At 60.8% G+C, this 24,078-nt stretch overlaps 3 protein-coding genes across 3 annotated transcripts; all 3 read left to right on the top strand.

The window, feature by feature from the left end:
* Nucleotides 1-104: 104 nt before the first annotated feature.
* Nucleotides 105-9,974, top strand: PALB2 (partner and localizer of BRCA2). Its single transcript, XM_054180565.1, has 13 exons — nt 105-182; nt 284-343; nt 445-529; nt 998-2,872; nt 3,606-4,417; nt 4,993-5,076; nt 5,179-5,340; nt 5,804-5,889; nt 6,156-6,317; nt 6,487-6,603; nt 6,943-7,030; nt 8,214-8,362; nt 9,743-9,974. The coding sequence occupies exons 1-13, from the start codon at nt 105-107 to the stop codon at nt 9,972-9,974; spliced, it is 3,990 nt and encodes a 1,329-aa protein (XP_054036540.1).
* Nucleotides 9,975-11,067: 1,093 nt separating this feature from the next.
* On the top strand, nt 11,068-15,113 carry NDUFAB1 (NADH:ubiquinone oxidoreductase subunit AB1). Its single transcript, XM_054161336.1, has 5 exons — nt 11,068-11,255; nt 11,357-11,479; nt 11,664-11,751; nt 12,918-13,029; nt 14,944-15,113. The coding sequence occupies exons 1-4, from the start codon at nt 11,103-11,105 to the stop codon at nt 13,007-13,009; spliced, it is 456 nt and encodes a 151-aa protein (XP_054017311.1). The 5' UTR covers nt 11,068-11,102; the 3' UTR covers nt 13,010-13,029; nt 14,944-15,113.
* Nucleotides 15,114-16,301: 1,188 nt separating this feature from the next.
* LOC128899995 (proline-rich protein 36-like) lies at nt 16,302-23,773 on the top strand. Its single transcript, XM_054180712.1, has 12 exons — nt 16,302-16,320; nt 16,490-16,696; nt 17,467-17,586; nt 17,726-19,429; nt 19,616-19,728; nt 19,813-19,871; nt 20,010-20,167; nt 20,315-20,477; nt 20,552-20,743; nt 21,631-21,858; nt 22,878-23,031; nt 23,228-23,773. Exons 1-12 carry the CDS (start codon nt 16,302-16,304, stop codon nt 23,300-23,302), a joined length of 3,192 nt encoding a protein of 1,063 aa, XP_054036687.1. The 3' UTR covers nt 23,303-23,773.
* The last annotated feature ends 305 nt before the right edge of the window (nt 23,774-24,078 follow it).

The raw sequence follows: 24,078 nt of genomic DNA, 5'->3' as shown, positions 1-24,078 counted from the left end.
CTATGGGAACGCACTGCCCACGTACCGCGCGCTCCCCGCGTGCGGCAGCCATGGCGGGAGCGGCGGCCCTGAGGGAACCGGCGGCTACGCGGGGAGCCGCAGCCATGGCGGGACCGCCAGCTTCAGAGGGGCCAGGGCAGGCGGCGGGCGGAGGCTCCCTCAGTGGCGCCGAGAAGGAGAAGGTGCGGGGCTGGGCGGGAGCCAGCGGGGCCGCTCCGGCGTGCCCGGGGCGGCAGTTCGTGCCCGGGGCGGCAATTCGAGCCCGGTGCGTTGTGTCTTGCAGCTGAGGGAGAAGCTAGCGCTGCTGCGGAGGGAGTACAGCGAGACCGTCAGCCGGCTGCGGGTGAGCGGGACAGGCTGGGACAGGGGGAGCTCGGCCCAGCCGGGAGCGGGAGGCCGTACCGGGAGGCCGGTCCTAGCTCCACGCCGGTGTTGTGTCCGCAGCGGGCACGGCGAGCAGAGCGAGCCAGGAGCCATGGCCAGGGCACGGCGGCGGAAGGAGGCCGGTGGGAGGAGCGGAGCCCCGCAGGTAGGACTCGACAGGTGGCCGCCCGCTCCAGGGCGGGTCAGGGGGATCCCCGGAGGCCCTGCCAGCCTCCCTGTGCTGCCCTTGTGCTCGGCCACCGGTGGGGTCGGGCGAGGCATGGGGGGGAACAGTCTAACCCCTATCTCACTTCTGTGCCTCCGTGGCCCGCGCCCGAGCAGAAGAGGGACCCGAGCTCTGCTGCCCACCCAGGTCCTTGCTTTGCTATGCTTTCTGTGGCTGCTGCCACATCCACTGTCCCCAAACCCACCCCCAGCCCTTCCAGTGCTCCTGAGTCATCAACAGCAATAACATCTCGGCTTTTGTCCTCCTCAGGTCTCGCTCCTCTCTGATCCCCATTGCACAGTCCCACTCTTTCCCTCCTTAACAAACTGCCTTTTATTTGCTATGTGATGTTTCTCTTGGACAGGACTTTGCTGGGAGTACTTGGCACATGTGACATTTTTCCCACAGGTTCTAGAGATAAGGTATCTCCTCGTGCTGACAAGCATGCAACCTCTCAGTTACAGACTAAAGCCTGCTCTGATCCTGACACAGAGAAGCAAACATCTGTGACGTCTAAAGGTGTTCCTGACTGCTGCAGTGATGAGGCTGATGTTAAGCCCCAGGCTAGCTCAGAGCCCAGCCAGCAAAGCCTCTGCTGGGGAGTTGTGAGGCCTACCCCTGAGGAGAAAAAACCCCAAAGCTCCAGCAGCTTGCTGAAGCTGAGGAGACGGCCAAAGGCTGTGGTATTGGAGGGAAGGGAAGCAGCACCTCGTGTGGATTGCACTGGCACTGATGAAACGCTGAGAGATCCAATGGCCAGGACAGAGGAGCTTCAGTCACTTGTCTTCAGGCAAAGCAGCCTCCTGAAGGCTGAGGAGAACGCTGACAGTGCTTCCAGAGCAGCCCTTAAGCAGAGCGAAGGATGCAGCTCCACACCTCCTGAGGCGGCGCTGGGCATTACCCAAGATGTGACTGATGATGTTGACCTAGGAGTGCCTGAGCTGTTCCTGTCTGCACCAAGGGATGTCTGGCAGCCTGAGTCCCCCAGTGCTGTGCCCACATCTGATCACTGTGAGCCGTGTTCGCAGAGCAGGGACTCTGTTTCGCTCGACACCAAGGAGGACAGAGGAAAAGAATCCTTCAGTGTAATAAACCAAACAGATGGTGAGAGTGTGTGTGAGGATCAGGGAGAGCTGCAGGGGCTCTTGGATTTGATGTCAGAAAATGAAGTGCTGCCTTCTGATGGAGATAGCACCATGACCAATGAGAGCACAAGCCACCAAGGAAATCAGAGGGGCGCTGAGAGCTTAAATCCCTTTCCTGCAGATCTTTCTGCGGGCACTGCTGGAGAGCTGCCGGAGAATCGACAGCCTGAAGTTCAGCCCAAGCTTTCTTGCCCAGACAAGGTGGCAGCTGAAAGCACACTGAACTCCTGCACTGTGGTTGAGGGACTCCTGTTTCCAGTGGAGTACTACGTCAGGACTACGCGCCGCATGTCCAGCTGCCAGAGGAAACCGGACCTGGAGGCTGTGATCCTCAGCCAGCTGGGCAGAAGTAAGAAAGGACAGAGAAGTAAAGGCAAGCAGAAAGATGCGAGTTCAGATCTCCCCTCTCAGGAAAGAGCTGAAAACAATGTGGAGACACCATTCCCTTTTTGTGCAGCAGAAAAGGAGCCAGCAAACCCAGGCAGTCCTCCCAGGTCACCTCCTGTGTCCAGCGGCAGCAGCGCTTCCCTGGCATCAGCTGCTCCGAGCGGCGGCAGCAGCGCCAAGCCAGACCGGAGACCATCGCAGCGGAGGCAGAAGGGCAGCAGAAGGCCTGCCTGCAGCCCCCCTGTGCAGCAGCTGTCACAGGAGCTTCTGGAGAGTTTGAAGCTCCCGGCACCGGGGGAATGCAGCAGTCTGCTGTCAAATGAGGGTCAGAGGGAGAAGGAAAACTGGCAAGCTAACCCTGAGAAACCATCCTCAGACGAGAGAAGGCCATCTGCTGCTGGAGCTCTTGGGGCTGGAGAGGCAGGAGGGACCTGTGCTACGCAGCTGGCGGGTTCTGATCCTCCTGGGGCAAGCCAAGGGCTTGGCAAATGTAGGACTCTGTCAGAACAGCTCCAAAATCCCCTTCAGAGCAGAGATTCTCTGAAGCCAGGGAATGAAACTTTTCCCAACCACATCGGAGATCTGGAAGCCAATGCAGCTGTGTGTCAGGCTGGTGAACAGCCCATGGAGCATGTTAGGAATCACCATGTGGAAGGAGCCTGTGGGGCTGAGCAGCCACTACTGATTCCTGTCCCTCCACGCCGCTCTCTACGTTCCTCCACAAGGCAGAGAGCCAACCAAGCCTCCAAAGGTACCACCACATGGCAGCACTCCTAAAACTACAGCCCAGGAGCAAGCAGAGAAGCCTCCCAGGCAGGGTGGGCACTGCTCTTCACACCTTGCCATGCCCTTTCCTCCAACAAAATCTGATGTGGGTTCTCTCTTTAAAAAAGAGTTGTGGGTTTGGGTTTGTTTTTTAATGTAGATGATTGTGGTGTCCATGAGCTTTGAACAGCAACAGACACTTCTGCCTTGGCACAGTGACAGGGAGTGAACAGCAGTGCATGGGTGAGGAGCAGGGCTGAGAACTTCTTCAGCTGCCTTTGCTGTTGGAGGGACTTCTGGTGCATGCTGGAGCTGGTTTTTCCAGCACCTGAGTGTGAATTTGCTTCTCTAGCTGAATCTGCCCATCAGTGATTGGGAGGATTTCAGTGCTACAGAGAGCAGCATCACAGCCTGAGGGGCTGTGACTGTTGTAGAAAGAGAGAGTGGGGAGAAATCCAAAGCAAACAAACTGCCCCAGTGCTTGGTCAGTGCTGGTAGCTTTGGCCATGCTGTTTTGGCTGAAGGCTTGATGCAGAGCAGTTGTGGGGGGTGGTGTCTGCCAGAAAACTGCCACTGCCATGTGCCAAGATGAACACAGCTTGGTTTAGTTTTGTTTAAACAGATTAAATGGCACTGGGTGAGGGATTCTGGAATGGTTTGTTCCTGGTTATGTCATGGTGTGATGTTCTCTCTTCTGTTCTTGTCACTTCCTTGTCTAGATGTCAGCAAAAGAGGACTAAGCTCTCCAGCAGGTTCAGAGGGTCCTGCTTCCCTTGGCCTCCCTGCTCTGGACTCCAGTACCTGCAGCTCTCCCTTCTCCTTCCGCAGTCCCCAGTGGCTGGCCTCCAAGCTGGGTATCAGAGACTTCCACTTGCCAGATGAGGAGTTTGGACAACTAAAACTTGAGAAATTAGAATCTTCCCCCTTGAAAGAGTTGGAGGGTTTTGTTCCTAGTGTGGCTGGGGATAGTGTGGCTTCAGAGGACAGGCAAGATGCACAAATGAATCCAGAACTGAACACTCTCACAAGTAATCTGGTTTCACCTCTCAAACATGAATTGCCCAGGTTACCTCCTACAGAAAGCCCAACTTCCAGGAAGGAGCTTTCCACCCATGGACTGCTGTTTACTCCCATGGGGACTGTCTTGCCTGGTGCTCCCACCCAGCCTGAGACTCAGATCTCCTCATCCATTTTCCCTGTCCTGGGGGCATCCCCAGCTGTCCTACCATCAGTGCAGGGTGAGCTCTTCCCCACTGCCCCTTCTGCACCCCCCTTGCTGGTGAGCCCCAGTTCCTCCAGAGGAGCATCTGTCCAGGTTGTGGGTGATGGGGAGTGCAAAGACTCCACCATCCTGCTGCCCTTGGACCGCTGTGTTGTGGGATCTGCTGGAAAAGAGGAGGAACAAGGTACAAGGTTTCCTTCAGAAGATGAAAGAGGTCCTGATGATAAACCTGGTGAGGCTGTGGCCTTGGAGAAAGATCAGCTGTCAGAGGGTGAAGAGCAGAGCTCCTGCAGAGCGTCTCCTGGGCAGGTAACAGCTGGCCTCTGCCAAGGGGAACAAATCATTGATTTTGAGGGTGAATTCCCTTTTCCAGAGCCTCTCCTGACGTCTTTGCAGGCCAGCCCTGCAGGCTGTCCTTTGGCTGACTTAGTCAATGTTTTGGCTTTCATCTTTTGACCCCCAAGAGCAGTCCTGTGTGATGGATCTGGGGTTTCAGTGCAGCAGGCATCTGTGCAATGTGTGTATGAACAAGGAGTTTGTGGTCCCACCTGGTGATAGTGGGACCTTAAGGGAAGTTTTCAACTAGGAGCTGGTAAAGGAGGTGAAATGACTGACATGCAGGGAGGTGCTGAGGGAATTACTTCTCTCTGAAGGCTGAGAGATGCAAAGTGGTGCTAACAGACAATTTTCAGGTGAAACCAGGAAATACCTTGCCTAGGGTTTCTTGTTTTCTCAAGACATGAGAGTACAGAAAGAGGTGCTCCTGCCACTGCTCTCCAGCTAGGCAGGGCATGCAGCCTGAATTCCCACTTGTGCCTTCTTCTTGCAGGTGCTGAATGTAGTCTTAAAGCTGAGTTGTCCTCCTTCTTTACTTGTTCATGCAGAGAACAGATGAAGCAGAACAGCTGGCTGCAGAGCTGCATCATGGCCCAGCAGAGGAGAACCTGCAGCTTGTATCCAAGCTAAAGGTGGGATCTCCTCAGATAAGTGTTCAGTGGGTTGGACTGAAGCTCCAGGTTGGATAACCATGTGTGTCAGATGAAAACCAGCCCTGGGTTTGTGTTGGACAGGATTCTTCCAGTTCCTGTGCCGTGGATGTGAGCACCACGTGGTGGGAAGCAGCTGGCTGCAGGGAGCTGTGTGTGGTGACTGCTTGTGAGAGTTGTGTCTCCCTGTGGAAGCCTCTGGCCTCTGACTGCTGGGGAAAGGTCCACACCTGGCAGCTTGGAGAGGTACAAACATAACCCTTCTTTCTATAGTTTAGAGCTACTTTCTTGTCCCATGGGTTAGATCTACAAGGAACTTGCAGTCTTGGGTCCAAGTTAAGTTCTTTAGGTAGCAGAATTTTTTCATTCCATCAGGCAGCAGAGGAGAAAGATTTGCAGGGCTGCTGGAGAAGGCCAGCAGCTCATGTGGCTGTGTGTTTCCTGCTGCAATTAGGTGTTCCATGTACTGAATGGTGGCTGCCCTACAGCCACAGGCTTCTGCTCTTTCCCCTTGTGCTCCCTGAGGGCACTTTTGTCTCTTGAACCAACAAGGATTGTTTAATTAGGTGAAGAATCACCAGAGGCTTCAGCTGTTCAAGGAGAGGGATTTGAGTTCTGCTCTGTGTCATTTTGCTTGAAACACCAGAAAATGGAAGTGAAGTCAAAGGGAGGTTGTGGCTGACACTGAATTCCTGTTTTGCTGTCCTAGGTCTCTGTAATCCAGATTGTTCCTCTGCCAGACACCTGTAATCTCGTGTGTGTAGCACTGGGAGAGCTGGAGATTGGAGAAATAAGGTTTTGTATTTGTTTCTTGCAAGCCTTTTGCACCCTGAGCAGCTGCAGCTTAACTCTCCTCTTGTGTAGTGGCTCAAATTATCTCTTGCTACCACCTTTGGGTGCTTTAACAGTTGGAAAATATGGGAGGGATTTCTGAAATCAACTCTGAAGACTTGTCCTTACCTCAAGGGGTGGCAGATTGCTTGCCTTTGTGCTTATTTCTCTATGCTGTGGCCTGAGTTACTCTTCCTTCTGTCATTAGGTGTGCTTCTCTCTTCATGCAGGCTCTTGCTTTACTCTGCTGAGAATGACTCATTCAAGCAATCAGTAGTTAAATCTGGGACCATAAAAGCTGTTCTTGGGCTGAAGGACAGGAGGCTGGTCAGCAGCAGCAGGACCATGCAAGAGCAGCAAGTGGAAATAGTGTCACTTACAGAGACAGGGAGGTGAGTCCTCTGGTTCTGGAGTGTCTCCATGTGGCAGGCAGAAGTCAACTCAGGAAACATTTCAGCTGCAGTAAAGAGTTGAGTTTCCTCTTCTTCCTGGAGTTGTGCTGAGTATGGATCATGTACTTTACTGTTCTGACTGCCTGTTCTCCCTTGCTAATCCATTCAGGAGCACAGATGGACAGACCCTGATGCCCCCTGAAGAAACTGTTCTGGCTTTTGCTGAAGTGGAAGGGATGAGAGAGGCCCTGGTTGGCACCACTGCAGTGAACAGCATCGTTGTTTGGTCAGTGCTCCCTTGCCATTAAAGGATTCAGCTTGTGGGGGGCTGTGACAGCTGCACACGGTGTAGAGGGGTGTGGGGGGCTGCTGACTTACCTGTGAATGGCAGTTGACAAAGGGCCCTGACTTCTGTGCAGCCAGGCTGACAGAGCTACACAGCTAGAATCCCTCCTGCTTGGGCATCACAGTCGTTGGCATCACCTCTCTTCCCTTGGCCCCTTCTCCTGCTTGGTTAGTGCGGCACCAAAGCCGTCTCTGTCTCGTGTAGTGGTGTTGCTGTGCTTAGAAAACAACAAGCAGAGGATGGAAATGTAGTCAGCAACTGGCTTTTCACCAACTGCAGGAATCTGAAGACAGGCCAGCTCCTGAGGAAGATGCACGTTGGTTATTCCTACCCGGCTTCCATCTGCCATCGAGCGTATTCCGACTCTGTACGTACCTGGAACCTGGCCGGGGGGCCGTGCTTGTGCTGCACTGGCCAGCTGTGGTGGGCACTGGAAGGAATGGGCTCTCTAGAGGAGGGGGGTGTGAAGCACCAGCTCTCTTTAGATACACTGAAGAGATTTCAAAGGCAAATAGGCTAACCAGCAGCCACCTGGAATCCTTGGCCCTGCTGCACTGAGACTAGACTAGACTAGACTAGACCAGGTTGGAAGAGACCTTCAAGATCATCGTGTCCAACCTATCATCCAACACCACCTAATCAACTAAATCATGGCACCAAGCACCCTATCAAGTCTCCTCCTGAACACCTCCAGTGATGGTGACTCCACCACCTCCTCGGGCAGCCCACTCCAATGGGCAATCACTCTGTCTGTGTAAAACTACCTCCTAACCTCCAGCCTCCAGTGAGCTAACACAATGAGAGTGAGGCATCAAGGAGTGTCCCAAAGCAGCAGCATCTTGCATGTGGGAAGCACTGAGAAGCTTGGGAAACCTCTTCCATTTCCCAGTGGGTAGCTGCTGTTGTTGATGGGAAGTGGTTGTAATCTACTTAACCTCCCTGAGGCCAGGAACTGCTCAGCACCCAGACTGCTGCTCACGATTCTCTGCCGCTCACTTCCCCCCCATGCTGTGATCCCCGGTGGAATTTTTTGTGGTTTATCAAGGATTTGATTGTTTTCAGTGGGCATTTTAACCTCTGGGGACAAGAATGTCTTGCCTGATAATGATGGCTTGAGTCAGACTCTTTGGAAACTTCCCTGGAATATCTGTCCCAGGGTGTTCTGTGGCTGCTCTGAGAGCTGCTGCTTTCGAAGCGCCTCGGGATTAGAGTGAGGCCCAGAGATTTTACTTTGAATGTCCCTCTCATCCTCCAGCAGGTTTAGCTTTTTCAGGCAGAAAGATAAGTGCCCAAATCCACTGGGGCCCGAGCTGTCATTCTGCTGGATTGCACCAGCCCTTATCAGTCAGCAGCTGCTTTGGCTTAGCTCTCTAATTTGATAAGGAAAGCAAACCAGCTGTGTCCTGTGCCTGGCTGTGCCCAGGGCTGTGATTGCAGAGAGAAGCTGGCAATTCAGCTTTGGAAAACTCTGTGGGTTTGGTTTTATTTTCCCCCTCCTGCTGTTGTTTTGAGTGATGCATATTTTTTTTTCCCCCCCCTCTGTGTACCAGGGCCTTCTGTTTGTTGTTGTAAGTCACCCCCATGCCAAAGAGAGCGAGGCCTGTGGAAACCCTGCCTTCCACCTGCTGGCCTTCAACCCCACCACAGCCAGGAGCAGGGGGGTGATGGCCTCCTCCCTCCCACGGGGCCACAGGGGAAGGCAAGTATCTGGGGGACGCTGCTGGGGCTGGCTGTGTGACCCCTGTGAGGTGCTGTGGGGGAGAACTGCCCCAGGAGCAGAGCAGTGCTGCTGGCAGGGAGCCAGCTGCCATCTCGCTGGCGATAAGGAGGCCGCATCCGTGGCTGCGGGCATGGGGTGAGGGAGTTGGCTGCTTCCTGCCTGCTTCCCAAGCCCAGCTGTGGGCTGACCCCTGTGCTCTGGCCTCACCAGGGGCTCTGCTCACAAACAGCAGTGCTCTGCTGCTGCTGCTTTTGTCTGTGTCCCCCCCACAAAGTTGCTGTGGAAATGCTGTGGCTGGGTTCATCAGGCAGTGCCCCTCAAGAAAACGTCCGTGGGTGAGGTGTGCTGAGCCTTTGTGCTGTGCTTCTGCAGCTGTCTGCAGGGAGATGAGCTTTTCCTTCCCATGACTTGAAGGAAGAGTAGGAGGCTTTTGAAGAGTAAGGGCTTGAGGGCTCGGCCTTGGGATGCTCTGATGCAGGAGGCGTGGTGATGGATGCGCACAAAAATGAGCGGATGGCCATCTGGGCTTGTCGAGCAGTTTGTGTGCTGAGGCTGAGGGAGGACTCACAGAGTCACAGACTGCTTTGGGTGGGAAGGGACCTTTAAAGGTCACCTACTCCAACCCCTCTGCAGTCAGCAAGGACATCTGCAACTAGAGCAGATTGCTCAGAGCCACAACCAACCTCACCTGGAATAGTTCCAGCAATGGGGCATCTCCCACCTCCCTGGGCAACCTGCACAGGGTCTCACCACCCTCACTGTAAAAAATTCCTTCTCTCCAGCCTGGATCTCGCTCTTTCAGTTCAGGCCATCACCTCCTGTCCTGTCACAACAGGCCCTGCACAAAAGTCTGTCCCCAGCTTTATGCTCAGCCCCTTTCAGCACTGAAAGGCCACCAGAAGGTCTCGCTGGAGCCTTCTCTTCTCCAGGCTGAACAACCCCAACTCACAGCCTGGCCTCACAGCAGAGAGCTTCCAGCCCTCCCGGCATTGCTGTGGCCTCCTCTGGCCCTGCTCCAACAGGTCCCTGTTTCCTGTGCTGAGGACTCGAGCTGGCCCCAGCACAGCAGGTGGGGTCTCAGCAGAGCACAGCAGAGGGGCAGAATCCCCTCCCTGCCCCTGCTGCCCACAGTGCTGGGGATCAGCCCAGAACAGGGCTGGGGCTGGGCTGGCAGTGCAGGGTGCCAAGGGCTGCCCAGGTTGTCCTGACCTTCTTCACCCCCAGCTGTCCTGAAGGCACAGCAGGTGCCATAAGCTGGCTCCCTGCAGCTGGCTCAAATCCCCTTATCAGTTGCCTCACTCTCAGGAAGGATGTGACAGAGCCTTGACCAGCAGCAGCTGACCCTCTGTGTGCCCACAGGTACCTGGAGGGGGACGTGAAGGACGCTTTGGCTGCAGCCGTGCTGACCTCGGGTGCCATCATGGTCTGGGACCTGCTGCTGGGGCAGTGCACGGCCCTGCTGCCCCCAGGCCCAGCAGGCAACTGGGCACTGGCCCGCTGGGCCGCTGCTGGTGCCTGCCTGCTGGCTGGGCAGCAGGATGGTACCGTCTGCCTGTACCGCTACCGGCAGCCCTGGCCACGGGTGGCCTGACTGAGTACTGGCGCTGCTGGTGGAGCCTGGCACTTCAACTCAGGGTAACGGGGGCTGTTGGGCAGGAGTCGGGACGGGCATCGGGAGGGTGCTATCGGGCTCTGTGGTGTGTGCAATGACATTAAAACTGTTGGCTTTGGAATGAGTCTGTGCCTGCTGCTGTGCCATGCCCAGGGCTCTGCCCAGGGCCATACCATCCTGAGGGTTTTGCTGGGATTATGCCCAGTGCTCTGTCGTGCCCAAGGCCATGCCTGTGGGCTCTGCTCCAGAGTATGCCATGCCTAAGGCTGTGCCGTCTCTGCCCCGAGCAGGGCCAGGCCGTGCCCGAGGCTGTGCCCTGGGCCGTGGTGCACCCGGGGCTGTGCCCAGAGCCGTGCCATGCGCAGTGACCTGCCCCACTGCGGGCTGTGCCCAGAGCCGTGCTCTACCCGGGGCTGTGCCCGGGGCTGTGCCCAGAGCCGTGCCATGCGCAGTGACCTGCCCCACTGCGGGCCGTGCTGCACCCGGGGCTGTGCCCAGGGCCGTGCCATGCGCAGTGACCTGCCCCACTGCGGGCCGTGCTGCACCCGGGGCTGTGCCCAGAGCCGTGCCATGCGCAGTGACCTGCCCCACTGCGGGCTGTGCTGCACCCGGGGCTGTGCCCTGAGCTGTGCTGCACCCGGGGCTGTGCCCAGAGCCGTGCCATGCGCAGTGACCTGCCCCACTGCGGGCCGTGCTGCACCCGGGGCTGTGCCCAGAGCCGTGCCATGCGCAGTGACCTGCCCCACTGCGGGCCGTGCTGCACCCGGGGCTGTGCCCAGAGCCGTGCCATGCGCAGTGACCTGCCCCACTGCGGGCTGTGCTGCACCCGGGGCTGTGCCCTGAGCTGTGCTGCACCCGGGGCTGTGCCCAGAGCCGTGCCATGCGCAGTGACCTGCCCCACTGCGGGCCGTGCTGCACCCGGGGCTGTGCCCAGGGCCGTGCCATGTGCAGTGACCTGCCCCACTGCGGGCCGTGCCCGCCGCCCTGCCCGAGGCGCGGCGGGCGGTGCGTGTTCCTCCGGCCGCCAGGGGCCGCTGTGGCGGCCGCGTCCTGCCGCGGCGCGGGGGCTGCCGGTCGCGGCGCGGTGCCCGCTGGGAACAGGTCACCATGGCGGCCCGTGTCCTCTCGGCCTGTGTCCGCCGCCTGCTGCCCCGGCCGCCGCCGCCCGCACCGCGCTGCGCCGCGCTCGCCACCCTCTGCGCCCGCCGCCCCCGGGCCCCGCCGTGCGCGGTGCCGCCGCTGTCGCAGCTGCTGGCACAGGTGAGGGCCGGGCCGGGGCGGGCAGGAGCGGGCGGGCGGCGAGGGGAGGGCGGTCTGCCGCCCCCCGCCGCCGCTGCCAGCTGCTGCCCGGTCTCTCGTAGGTACCGCGGGCGGCCTGGCCGACGTGCCGCCGCTTCTCCGAGCTGCCGCCCCTGACCTTGTCTGACATCAAGGAACGCGTCCTCTACGTCCTCAAGCTGTACGACAAGATCGACCCCGAGAAGGCGAGTGGGGCCGGGCCGGGGGCGGGGGGCGCACGGCCCCGGGCAGCCGCTGCTCGCCGGCGGAGCTCGGAAGCGGCGCCGGTGCCTCTGAGCGGGTGATGGGCAGCGAGGGGCTGTTGTGAGGATAGTTGCTGCTGTACTGAAATGGCTGCAGCCAGATAATTTTCGGTTTTCCCTCCCCCAGCTCACAGCTGAATCCCACTTTATGAAAGACCTGGGTTTGGACAGTTTGGACCAAGTGGAAATCATCATGGCTATGGAAGATGAATTTGGTAATTCAGAGTTGTTCCTTCTCACCACCACCTCCTGACTAATCCTTGGGTGCAGCTCCCTGTGAGCAGTCACCTCGGCTTGTCTCTGGTGTGGCTCTCAGAAAACAGTGCCATTCATAGAAGCAATAGGTTGGAAAAGACCTCAGAGCTCATCAAGTCCAACCTGTCACCCAGCACCTCATGGCACCAAGTGCCACTTCCAGTCCCCTCTTGAACACCTCCAGGGGTGGTGACTCCACCACCTCCCTGGGCAGCACCAGCAGAGTCAGAAGGCCTCTGTCTGCCCCTGGGACCACTGGGTGCTGTCCTCCCCACACCCCCTGGGCATCATCCCTTGTGGTGCTGGGGAGGGGGAGAGTGGGAACAGTAGTGTGTTGTGAGGCCAGCAGATGTTGCATCTGCTGTGAGGGGTGAGGCTGTGGTGGTCTTGGCTTCTCCTTGTGAAAGCAGAGATATTCCACATTTTCCCTCACCAGAATTTCTTGCAACATTTGATGCTACTGGGGAGTGAAAGGTGGTTTTTGACTTTTTCCCTTCCTTTTCTTCCAGGTTTCTCTTTTAATTTGTTGTGGCTTGCTTCTTGCTGTCATTTACAGCTGTGACATTCTGGTGTAGCTGCCTGATATGTCACACTGGGGCACAGAAGTCCTTGGGGTTTGGTCACTCTACAGCCTGGGCAGATATTAAGCTTTCAGAGCATTTCCTAGCACTGTGTTTAATCCACCACTGGGTACTGTGGGTGGACTTCTCCTTCCCTGAGGACTAGAAAGAAGAACTTTCATTGTCTTCAATCCATTTCTGACCAGTTCCACCTCCAAGAGCTTTGTTCTCCTGTCCTCTGGCTGTGGTTCTGTGTGAGCTGTTGGTCGATGAGCCTCAACAGCAGGCTCCAAACCTGTGGGTTTCAGGCTTCATCTTGCTTGGAGCTACCAGGAGCATCCCATCCTGTCCCACACCATGGCTGTTGGAGCTCTGGGAGGGCATTGGTGGCTTTTAAAGCAGCAGCAGCCCAGCTGCCTGCCCCATCTGCCTGGTCCCCTGTGCAGCAGCAGCGTAGTGAGAGGCAGAAGCAGCTGCAGCGCTGCAGCCTTGGCTCTGAGCAGCCCCTGAGCCAGCAGAAGCTGTGCTTCCCTTGTGTGGGGCTGAACATCTGCCTTTGCTTCCAGGCTTTGAGATTCCTGATGGAGATGCAGAGAAGTTGATGTGTCCACAAGAGATTGTAGATTACATTGCAGATAAGAAGGATGTCTATGAGTAGGCACAGTTCTGCAAAGCCAGGTGAGTTAGAAGGGTGCTCCTGTGAGTGTCTGGGTGATGATGGCACGTGGTGGGTGCCTGGTGTGAGGTGGCAGCACATGGTGTGGCTGTGTGGTGGGTGGGAGTCCAGCAGGTCTGGGAGGGAGCTGGCCACAGCTGCCCTCTCCAAGCAGGAAGGCTGAAGTCTGGGTGTTTTCCTGGTGGACAATAAGTTGCCCATGAGCCATCCATGTGTCCTTATGGCAAGAAGGTAAATAGTCTCCTGGGGGATATGAAGAAGAGGATGGCCAGCAGGTGAAGAGATTCTCTCCCTCTGTGGCTGCCCTAATGAGATCCCATTTGGAGTTCTGGGCTCCCCAGGTCAAGAGGGATAGGGAAGTACTGGAGAGAGTCCTGTGCTGAGGGGCCTGGAGAATCTCTGTGAGCAGCAAAGGCTGAGAGCCCTGGGGCTGTGGAGCCTGGAGAAGAGCAGCCCCAGAGGGGATCTGATCAGTGCTCAGCAACAGCTGAAGGCTGGGGGGCAAGAGGCTGGGGCCAGGCTCTTGTCAGGGGTGCCCATGGACAGGACAAAGGGCAACAGGCACAAACTGGAACCCAGGAGGTTCCATCTGAGCAGGAGGAGAAACTTGTTTGGTGTGAGGGTGCTGGAGCCCTGGCCCAGGCTGCCCAGAGAGGTTGTGGAGTCTCCTTGTCTGGAGAGCTTCCAACCCCTCCTGGCCACTGTGATCCTGGGCAGGCTGCTGTGGGTGCCCTGCTTGGGCAGGGGCTTGGAGTGGGTGATCTCCAGAGGTCCCTTCCAACCCCAGCATGCTGGGATGCTGGGAATTCTGAGGAATCTGCTGTCAGAAGGTGGCTGTGGGGCTTGGTGACCTCCCATCTCTCCCCACGTGGCCCTTGAAGCACTCAGACTCTCCCCAGGGCTTTCCTCAGGCCAGGGCTTGCCCTGAAGCCTGCAGGTCCCTCGGTTTGGTGCTGCTCAGGGCCTGTGGGGAGGCACCTCCGGAGGGGTGTGACCACACAGCTCCCAGCTGCCACATTTCCTCCCTCCCTCCCCACTGGAGCAGGGAAGGAAGCAGGCAGGAAAGGGTTACTGGAGCCAGTGCTCAGAGGGGCTCTGGGGCTGCAGGGGAAATGAGCGGTGGCCTCAGGCCACATCCGTGGCCCTGTTTGTTCCTGTGTGTGCCGCTGGCTTCCCCCACGCGCCCCTCCTCGCTCAGGGAGGGGGGGCTGTGCCCCTCTGCTGCTCTCTGTGCCAAGAGGAGAGTCTGGGGGATGTGAGGGGCCCATGGGCTCCTTAGAGTCACAGAATGGTTTGGGTTGGAAGAGACCTCTAAGACCACTGAGCCCAGCCATCAGCCCAGCACCACCATGGCCTACAGCAGGTCCCACACGTTTCTTGAGCACCTCCAGGGATGGGGACTCCAGCACCCCCTGAGCAGCCTGTGCCAATCCCTGACCACCCTTGCAGCAAAGAAATTGTTCCTCCTCCCCAACCTAACCTTCCCCTGGCACCATTTCAGGCCATTTCCTCTCCTCCTATCTCCTCCTGTGCCTGTTGTTGGCATTCAGCTCATCTTGTCTCTGCCCAGCCCACTTCTGTGCCTTGAGATGGTTGTTCACACCATGGAATACTGACCCAGGGGCTTTGGTTGGCATTCAGCTCATCTTGTCTCTGCCCAGCCCACTTCTGTGCCTTGAGATGGTTGTTCTCACCATGGAATACTGACCCAGGGGCTTTGGTTGGCATTCAGCTCATCTTGTCTCTGCCCAGCCCACTTCTGTGCCTTGAGATGGTTGTTCACACCATGGAATACTGACCCAGGGGCTTTGGTTGGCATTCAGCTCATCTTGTCTCTGCCCAGCCCACTTCTTCTGTGCCTTGAGATGGTTGTTCTCATGATGGAATGCTGACCCCTGGCCTTTGTGTCTCTGCAGGAGCTGTCTCCACCACCCAGGCCGGGCTGGTGGCAGCGGGCAGGCTGTGAGGGCACAGGCTGCCCACTGCTGCTTTCACCTGAGAGTTGTGCATGGCCACTGTATTTAAACTGTCTGAGGATCTCCTCCTCACCAACCAGAGAAGAAGGAATAAAAACATCTTCAGGCCATGCTGCTGTGGCTGCGTTTTGCCTTCCATCCTGCGGGTGGCTGCTGCTGCTGTGTGTGAGGGTGGGTGGCTGCCCTCACCAGGCATGCCCAGGCCTTGGTGGGTGGCATAGCCAGGGCTCTGTCACCCCTGGGGACAGCAGTACCATCTGCTGGGTAGGGGTGGGGGTCTCCAGGCACGTCCTGCTGCTGTTCCCTTGTGTGTGGAAGTGTCAGCAGCACCAGCACATCCTGTGCTGCTGGCACTCCACTGCTCCCTGACCTCACTGTGGGTGGTGTCCACCCATCTTATCATCCACCCTTCTGCTCCCCATGCTTGCTGGGAGCAAGCAGCCAGGGGAGTTGAAAGGCTTCTGCCTTCCTGATGGAAAATAAAGCAGGGAAGGACTTTTCCTGCTGCCAAGGAGCAGAATCCAGTTGGTGTTGCTGTGAGCCCAGCTCATCCCCACATGGGAGCCGTGCCTGGGCTCTCTCCTGAGACTTACTCCTGTGCTATCTGAACACTGCTCAGCTTTTCCTCTGAGCCAAGAAACACTTCCCAGGGTCACAGAGGTGCTGCCAGCCAAGGAAGTGTCATCCATAACAGCTCCTCCTGGCAACAGGGCCGGCAGAGGATGGAGGGCAGAGCTGGCTCTGCTGGGCAGCCTGTGGGGCCAGAGCATGGGGTGGGTGTTCCTGGGGCTTCCCCTGGAACTGCTCCTCTGAACCCCACAACCCTGTGCCAAGGCTTCCCAGCCAGGGCAGCCCTGGCCTCCAGGAGCCACGTTTCACTTTCTCTGTGGGAAAGGCCCCTGGGAGCTCCTCACTGCTGCTCACAGCTGCAGGGCCAGGAGGTTCTTCCTCTCTGCTCTGCCTCACTGAGGACACAGCTGCAATCCTGGGTCCAGGTCTGGGCTCCACAGTGCAAGAGGGAAAGGGAACTACTGGAGAGAGAGTCCAGTGGAAGCTACAAAGGTGCTGAAGGCCTGGAGCATCTCTGTGAGAAGGAGAGGCTGAGAGCCCTGGGGCTGTTGAACCCGGAGAAGAGCAGCCCCAGAGGGGATCTGATCAGTGCTCAGCAAGAGATAGAGGGTGGGGGGCAAGAGGATGGGGCCAGGCTGGGGCAGAGCTGGGCAGGATTGGGGGTGGCCCTGGGGACAGCCTGGGGCAGGGGCAAGGCCCCGCAGTTCCTGGGGGGCTTTTGTGGGCTGATGCCGCCGGAGGAGGGCGGTGGGAAGCCTGTGGAGCAGCGACCGGCCCGGCCCCGCGCCGTGCCGGTGCTCGGCGCCTGACCCTGCGGGACCGCTCCGAGCCGCGGCCAGGGATGGGGGGCCGGGTCCCTTAGTGGTCTCTGCGCCTGACGAGCCCCGACCCGCCCGATGCTCCCCGGGGTCCGCAGACGCCGCCGGCCCCGGTGGGTGGAGCAGCAGGGCCGGTGCCGGTACCGGTGGGGCGGGACCGGGCCGGGGGCTGCGGCTCCCCGGTGCCTCCGCCCCGCCGCAGCGGGGGCGGGCGGGGGCTTCCTGCCGCCTCTTCGGCAGCGCCATGGAGCGGTACCGGCCTCGGCTCCGGTTCTCCTGGTTCCCGCGGCTCCTGGCCGCCGCAGGTGAGCACCGGGGGCCGCCGCTTCCACCCCTCTGGTGGCGGCGGCACGGCCGGGAGGGCGACTGGCGCGGCGGGCAGGACGGGCGGGGCGGGCACGGTGCCTCGGTGGGAGATACCGGGTCCGGGGGCTGCGGCGGAGCCAGCATCGGCACCGGGCTCGGGCGGGGCTGGGCTCCCCGGCTGCGCCGGGGCGGGCTGCGGTGGGCGTCAGCGGCACCCCGCGGGGATGTGGCCGTGGAGAGCGGGGACCGGGTACACGGCGGGGAGCACTGTGCCCGCGGGGAGAGGGGCGGCCCGGGCCCGCTGAGCCGCCCGCACCCCGCGGAGAGCGGCCAGGGCCACAGCGGGCACCCGGCGTCCCGGCACCAGTCCGGCACCGGCCTGGTGCTGCCCTGGCACCAGTCCGGCACAGGCCTGGCGCTGGTGTGGCGCCCTGCCCGGGGACCTGGCGGTGCCAGCGCTGGCACATGGCGACTCTGCCGGGCGATGGCCGGGCCGGGGCGATCCGGGCGCTCCCCGCACGTGGTCCGGTGGGACTGGGTTTGGTTCTGTTGTTGGGATGCAGGCAGGTGGAGTCCAGCCGGGTCTGGGTCACTCCCCAGCATCTCCTGGGCAGAGCTGCCTGCGGGTAGCAGTGGGGAGTGCAAAGCCTCCCAGCCTGTGCCCGCAGCTCGGGGGGGGGGGGGGGGGGGGCGTGTCCGGTGCCGGTGCCCAGTGCTGGTGCGTGATGCCCGACACCGGTGCACGCTGCCCACCCCCCTCTCTCCTCAGTGATCGTGGAGTGCTGCTCCTGGCTTTGCCCCAGTCTTGGCAGTGAAACGGGCCCCGCGCTGGGCACCGCCATCCCCTGTGCCCGCCTGGGGACAGTGACGGGGGAGCGCTGCCAGACAGGTACCAGCGGGCTGGCACTGTCCCTCCTGCTGCCTTTCGCTGGGCATGCTGGGGCCCAGAGTGGCAAGCTGGCACCTGTGGGGTGCCAGCTGCCGGTCAGCCCTGCTCAGCATCCCTCTCCTTCTGCGTCTGACTGTAGATCCAGAGCGAGAAGCTGGCACGGGGCAGGCCCCAACACCAGAGGCTGTGGGGCAGCTGCGGACAGAGACTGAGCTGCTGCCCTCCCCTGAGACTCCCACCGGGACTGCCGAGCTCCCCAGCCCCCAGGGGAACCCTGGAGGTCCCCGGGCAGGTGGGGAGGGGTCGATGCCTGTGGCACAGGACTGGACAGCCACCGAGAGCCTGGGGCTCTCTGCAGGCACTGCTGAGCTGGCAGCTGTGGGCAGCGACCATCCAACTCCTGCCCCAGGGCCTCTGGAGCTGGGCACTGCTCCTGCCATGGGGTCTGCCCCTGGGACTGGCCCTGGGGCAAATGTGACAGCAGAAGGTGCCACAGCCCCACAGAGGACCCTCTCGCATTTGCCATCCCTCACGACGGTGCCCAGCTCTGCTGGGGGACAGTGGGGGCTCTCCAGCACCCTGCCAGGGTGGAGCCCCGTGGGGACAGGGCTTGTGCATAGCCAGGGGGGCTCACACGGACCCTCATCCCCAGAACCATGGGCTGGGGAGGGTCTGGGTGCCACCATCCTGCTGGGTGCCAGCAACCCAGGGACCCATCCGGGCACTGCTCCAGCTGCCAATAGCCCTGCCCTGGGCACCGTGGGGACGTCACCCGTGGCAGGGGGCCTGCAAAGGGTGCTGAGCCCCACGTGGGGGGATGTTGACCAGCAGGGTCCCTTCTCTGCCCCTCACTCCTCTCTGGGGGCTGGTGGCCATGGGGGTCCTATGGCCGGCACAGCCCGGCCAGCCATGGGCACAGGCAAAACCTTGCTGCCAGCTGCAGGCAAGGGCTCGGGGCTGCCTGTCCCCACTGCCACGGCTGGCACCCCAGGGATGACATCCTCTGGCCTGGAGGGAGCTCTGGACTCGACCACAGGTCCCCCTGAGCACAGCCATATCCCTCTGGACCAGACCTGGCAGCTGCCAGCCATGGCAGGGCAGCCCCCTACCTCAGTGACCCCCAGCAGCACTGCAGCGGCACAGGGCAAGATGCCCTACACCAGCCCGGAGTCCCCCCCTGTGCCCCTGTCCCGACAGCCAGCTCCAACCAACAGCTCTGCAGCACCCCCATCACCCACCCCACAGCCCTCCACAGGGGTCCCGGGGCTCAGCCCTGCTGCGGGGACCCCTGTGGCAAGGCCATCCCCAGGGTACCAGCTGCCCCAGGCTGGCTCAGGGGGGAATCCTGCTGAGAGCCCCCAAACCCTGCTGGGTGATGCTGGGCTCTGGGCAGTGACTTCCCCACCAAGCTGGCAGCCGGACAGCCTGGCACCCCCAGCAGCCCCTGGCCCCCCCCAGCAGCCAGCTCCGTCTCAGCCTGCATCTTCCCTGGAATCAGCCGCAGCTCCTGATGTCACCACCGCCACCATCCGAGCTCCCCGCGGGGACGAGGGGGCCGCCACGCCAGAGCCCAGCGCTGTGGTCTTGCGGGGGGATGTGGCAGGGCTGACACGGAGGCCGCCAACTCCTCTGCCTACCGCGGTGACAGAGCTCCCCCAGCAGCCCACCCATCCCCTCGGCACCCTGGCCCATCGTGGGGATCCCGGGTTCCCCTCAGCTGCTGCGGACACAGACCCGGGGCAGCCATCGAGCAGCCCCGGAGGGCGGCCGGGCGCTGGCACCCTGCGAGTGACGCCGGCGCCCCGGGTGTTCGTCGTGGAGGATCAGCCGCCTGTCCTGAGAGGTGGGTCTGGGGCTTCGGGACGCTCTGCCAGGACACAGCGAGGAGGAGGAGAGGAGCCGGGAGCCATCAGCCTGAGCGGGGAGAGGGGAGGTGGAGAGGGTGGGGAGGTAGGGGAGCAGTGGTGGTGGCCGCCGGGGTGAGCAGTGCAGGGCTATGTTGTGCCGCCCCTCACCTCTCGCCCCTCAGCCTCCCTCCTGCGCATCCCCTGTGAGCTGGTGCTGGACATGGGCTTCGTCCCCGCCCTGCGGGACCCGGTGTCCCAGGAGCGCCAGGGGCTGCTGCACAGCTTCAACCGGACGGTGAGTGTGGGCCGGGGGCGCCGGGGGGAGGGGGGGGGGGGGGCTGGGGGCCGCCCCGCATCGCTCAGCTTCCCCCCTGCACAGGTCTCGCCCCTCTTCGCGGCGGTGCCAGGGTTCCTGCGGCTGGAGGTGACAGGCATCAGGTGGGTGCCGGCACAGCCCCGGGATGCTCCTTGTCACGGGGGACGTGGGGAGCCTCACGCTGAGGGGTGCTGGCAGTGGCAGGGTGCTGGCCCTGGAGGGTCTGAGCCTCCCCAGCCACATCGTGGGTGTCCCTGCAGGGAGGGCAGCGTGGTGCTGGAGTACGATGCACTCTTCGCAGCAGAGCAGGTGCCGGTGCCAGGGCTGGGCGAGCTCCTTAATGCCGTGCTGGGCTCTGGTGGTGCCCAGACAGAGCTGCTGGTGGGCACTGCCCCTGTCCTGAGCAACGTGGTTCTGGGTGAGTGTGGGGTCTGCATGGGTCTGTGCCATCACCAGAGCCTCCTGTGGCCCCTGACTGGAGCCGGTCGGGGGCTGGGCACGTGCCTGGCCCTATCTCTGCGCGGTGGGGAGGGGGTGGCAAAGCCTGACCCCCGCACCTCTGCAGGGTGGCCGCTGGACCCCTGTTCTGTGCTCTTCTCCTGCCGGGACGGCTTCGTCTGCGTGGCCAGTGAGGGCAGGAATGCCACCTGCACCTCGCTGTGCCACCGTGACTACTGCAAGAACCATGGCATCTGCACCCACCCCCGGGGCCGCGGGCCCCTCTGCCAGTGAGTGTCCCCAGAGCAGCCCCAGGGTGACAGGTGCTGTCCCCCGCGGCAGCTGATGCTCCCCCTTGGCACAGGTGCCCCGTTGGCAGCGATTTCTGGTTCGTGGGGCTGCGCTGTGACTACCGAGTGACACAGCAGAGCCTGCTGGGCATGGCCGCGGGCATCCTGCTCAGCATCGTTCTCCTGGCCGCCGTCATCGCCGCCGTCGCTATCCGGCGCTTCAAGGTGCTGCTGCTGGAGGCCAGGGCTGACCAGACCCGCAGCAGGTGAGGGGCATGAGAGGATGGGCGGCATGAGGGGGGCGGCGGGCAGGGTGGCTCTAGAGGGAGGCAGTGGGCAGCAGCTCTGGCCCCACGCGTGGTGCCCACCCGGCCTCAGGGAAGGCCGGGGCTGGGTGCGGAGTGGGGCTGGGTGTGGAGCAGGGCTGGGACGGGCTGAGCTCTGCCAAGACAAACACTCTGCGGGGGCCGATAGCGGCAGGCAGGAGGTGTCGGGCCAGGGGGGAGCACGTGTAGGGGCTAGGAGGGGCTGACCCCAGCACCTCGTGGAGACCTGGCCTTTAATTACCCCAGCACTGCCAGGTCACCACCAAACCACGGCCCTCAGCACCACATCTCCGTGGCTTTGAAACCTTTCCAGGGATGGGGACTCCACCACTGCCCGGGGCCAGGCTTTGACAGTTCTTAAGGGCAAGAAATTGTTCCTCATGTCCAACCCAAACCTCCCCTGGGGCAGCTTGGGGCTGGTTCCTCTTGGCCTGTCATGGTTCCAGAGACCTCCCTGTGGGGAGCACAGGACCTGTTTGCCGAGCGGTGTCCCAGCTGCTTGGGCTGGGCACACTGGGAGGGCTGTGGGTGGGGAGCTGGGCTTCAGCCCAGCCCCACCAATGCAGCTCCCCTGGGCTGGGGGCCACCCGGTCCTGGCCCCGCAGCCCTCCAGGACAGGCTCTTGCGTCAGGGGCCGTGGGGATTGTTCCCGAGGAAACCACCCCAGCAGCCGCAGCCCTTGGTTGGTGTCACGGCTCCGTCCCCACCCAGTCCCAGCGCTGGCCATTTCGGGTGGACGCCTGCAAGCCGTGCTCGTGGTGCAGTCCCTGCAGCTGTGCGTGCCCGGGCGTCCCTGGCACCGCCACAGCCACCCCCTGTGCCCGCAGCTACCGGCGGTTCTGCCGGCTGGACGATGTCTCGGCGCAGTACTGGTCGCGCTCCTGGCTGCCCTCGGCCAGCTCCCTAGACAACCCAGCCTTCAGCACCTCGGAGGAGCTGCTTCACCTGCAGGTCCTGGACGCCGGCTGCTGCGGCTGCCAGGAGGACTCGGGCACAGCCGATGGCACCAAGCAGCAGCACCCTGATCTGCCTGCCCGCCCGCGGCGCCAGCCCAGGTTTGGTTTCATTTGCCTGGGGGTTTAAGGGCCACGAGGATGATCAGAGGGCTGGAGAACCTCTGCTATGGGGATGGGCTGGGAGAGTTGGGGCCGTTCAGCCCAGAGATGAGAAGGCTCCAGGGAGACCTTAGAGCTGCATTTCACTATCCAAAGGGGACCTGCAGGAAGGCTGGGGAGGGGCTGCTCAGAAGGGCCTGTGGGGATAGGACAAGGGACAATGGTTTGAAAGTGGAGCGGGGCAGATTTAGGTTGGGCATCAGGAGGGAGTTCTGCACAATGAGGGTGGTGAGACACTGGAACAGGCTGCCCAGGGATGTGGTTGAGGCTCCATCCCTGGAGACATTCAAATTCAGACTTGATGTGGCCCTGGGCAGTCTGATCCAGTTGTAAGTGTCCCTGCTGAGTGCAGGGTAGTTGGGACAAGATGACCCTGGAGGGTCCCCTGCAACCCAATGCAGTCTGAATCTGTAAGCAGAGGAGCATGGGGATTTGTGAGGCGCCACAGCCTGGCCTGGCACCTCTGCACCTTGCAGCCACTGCCAGCCAAGTGCTGGTCTCCCTGAGCTGATGGCCAGCACCTAGGAGCTTAAAAGCTGCAGGGTCCTTTGGTGGGCAAGGAGAAAGGAGTGAGTTCTTTCCTTCCCTGCCAGGAGCTCTGTGTGGTGGGAGCTGGTTTAACGGGAGCAGGGTTCACATCTGCAGGAAACTGTGGCAGTGTGAGTGTCACAATCAGCTACCAGGGGTGTAAATGGAAAAAGGGCCCTGGAAATTTCCAGTCTGCAGCCAGGCAAACCAGGAGCTCAGTCATGGCTGGGGAGCAACTGCCTGTGCTGCTCTGGGGACTGAGAACCATTTGCAGGCAGAGCCAGGCACGGCAGCCAGCTCCTCACCCGTGGGAGCCAAAGCCCTGCCAGCAGGGTCCTGCTCCCAAGCTCCCCAGGCTGCTGCAGCAGCAGCACCTTGGCTTTCTCCCCCTCTTCCCCCTTCTTTGAATGACCAATTAATTGTCTTCCCAGCTTCCACTACGAGTGGGACACAAGCTCCAGCAGCATGAATGACCCCATGGTGGACTCGGGGAAGGCCAGTGACATCTCGGTGTCGAGCTGGCCCATGGAGCCCCTGCAGTGGACACCATTCCCCCTCCTCCACCAGCTGTCCAGGCAGCGACCCGTGAGTGCAGTGCTGGGGCCCTGGCTTTGGGTCTGCAGGTGTGGGAGGGTCGAAAGGGCCGTGCCCACCCTCTCCAGCACCAGGGTGCAGGTGCCACTGCATGGTGGGAGGGTGCCAGCAGGCTCAGAGGCAGCGCTGAGAGCCTGGCTGGAGGGCAGCAGGCGTGTGGCACGAGGCAGAACCTCTCTCTCCACAGCACAAAGCCAGGCGGCCTCACTCCTACTGCGAGGGGATGGAGCTGGGCAACCTGGAGAGGAGCTGGACGGCCTGAAGGCCACAGCGTGGAAGCAGGGGCAGGACAAGGTTCAGCTTTTCAAACCAACCACCTTTTATTTCCACCTACCAAGCTGGGTGAAGGGATCTCAAAAACACTTGGACAATACAATCGAGGCAGGTGTGATGTCAGCTCCGCCCCAGGCAGGGCCCCCAGGGCCCCCTGCCAAGGTTTTCAGCACCACGTTGGGAGCAGCCCACAGGAGCCAGGCTTTGGCCGGGGACAGCGTGGGCAGAGCTGGTCGCTTACAGAGCGGTGTCCAGGAACACACGGAGCTGGCAGCCCACAGACCTGAGGACTCACATCCAGCAGCTGGGAGCTGTTTGGCTGTCTCCTGTAGGCACAGGGGCTGCTGCCCTGCAGCCAGTTCAGAGCTGAACTGAGCCGAGCCCCCGGGCACAAGGTGAGCGCCGCTGCATCGTCCGCCACGGTCCCCGTCAAGGAGGTATCGATTCGAACACCAGGACCTTGTCAGCATTAAAGTTTATTTTCCAGAAAGCTCTCCTTTGCAGGTGTCCTCTCGAGCATCTCTAGCTGGGCACAAATGGGGTGGGGGTGGGGGGGCAGTGTTTGGGCAGCTGGAGGGCAAGGGGGTCCCTGAAGGGGCTCAAATAGAAAAGGAAAAAGGAAAGCTGCATTTCTTTTTCACATTTAAGGTTCTCCTCTCCTCCTGGGAAGGAGCTCTCCACTAGAATATAAAGCAGAGCTGTGGATAGGATAGGGTAGGGTAGACTGGAAAAGATCTTTGAGATCATCGAGTCCAACCTATCACC

This window comes from Dryobates pubescens, chromosome 4 (genome assembly GCF_014839835.1).
Source record: "Dryobates pubescens isolate bDryPub1 chromosome 4, bDryPub1.pri, whole genome shotgun sequence".
In the NCBI taxonomy this organism is placed as follows: domain Eukaryota; kingdom Metazoa; phylum Chordata; class Aves; order Piciformes; family Picidae; genus Dryobates; species Dryobates pubescens.
The sequence above is the reverse complement of the archived record's forward strand: the minus strand, read 5'-3'. Positions and strand labels throughout refer to the sequence as shown.

What these genes read in the sequence shown, in the direction of transcription:
- PALB2 (XM_054180565.1), top strand. Translation starts at nt 105, where the DNA reads ATGGCGGGACCGCCAGCTTCAGAGGGGCCAGGGCAGGCGGCGGGCGGA. An exon ending in GGAGGAGCGGAGCCCCGCAG is followed by an intron (nt 530 to 997) that starts GTAGGACTCGAC and finishes TTTTTCCCACAG; the next exon opens with GTTCTAGAGATAAGGTATCT. An exon ending in GTGAACAGCATCGTTGTTTG is followed by an intron (nt 6,604 to 6,942) that starts GTCAGTGCTCCC and finishes CACCAACTGCAG; the next exon opens with GAATCTGAAGACAGGCCAGC.
- NDUFAB1 (XM_054161336.1), top strand. Translation starts at nt 11,103, where the DNA reads ATGGCGGCCCGTGTCCTCTCGGCCTGTGTCCGCCGCCTGCTGCCCCGG. An exon ending in ACAAGATCGACCCCGAGAAG is followed by an intron (nt 11,480 to 11,663) that starts GCGAGTGGGGCC and finishes TCCCTCCCCCAG; the next exon opens with CTCACAGCTGAATCCCACTT. An exon ending in GGCTATGGAAGATGAATTTG is followed by an intron (nt 11,752 to 12,917) that starts GTAATTCAGAGT and finishes CTTTGCTTCCAG; the next exon opens with GCTTTGAGATTCCTGATGGA.
- LOC128899995 (XM_054180712.1), top strand. An exon ending in GGGGGAGCGCTGCCAGACAG is followed by an intron (nt 17,587 to 17,725) that starts GTACCAGCGGGC and finishes GTCTGACTGTAG; the next exon opens with ATCCAGAGCGAGAAGCTGGC. An exon ending in AGCTGTCCAGGCAGCGACCC is followed by an intron (nt 23,032 to 23,227) that starts GTGAGTGCAGTG and finishes CTCTCTCCACAG; the next exon opens with CACAAAGCCAGGCGGCCTCA.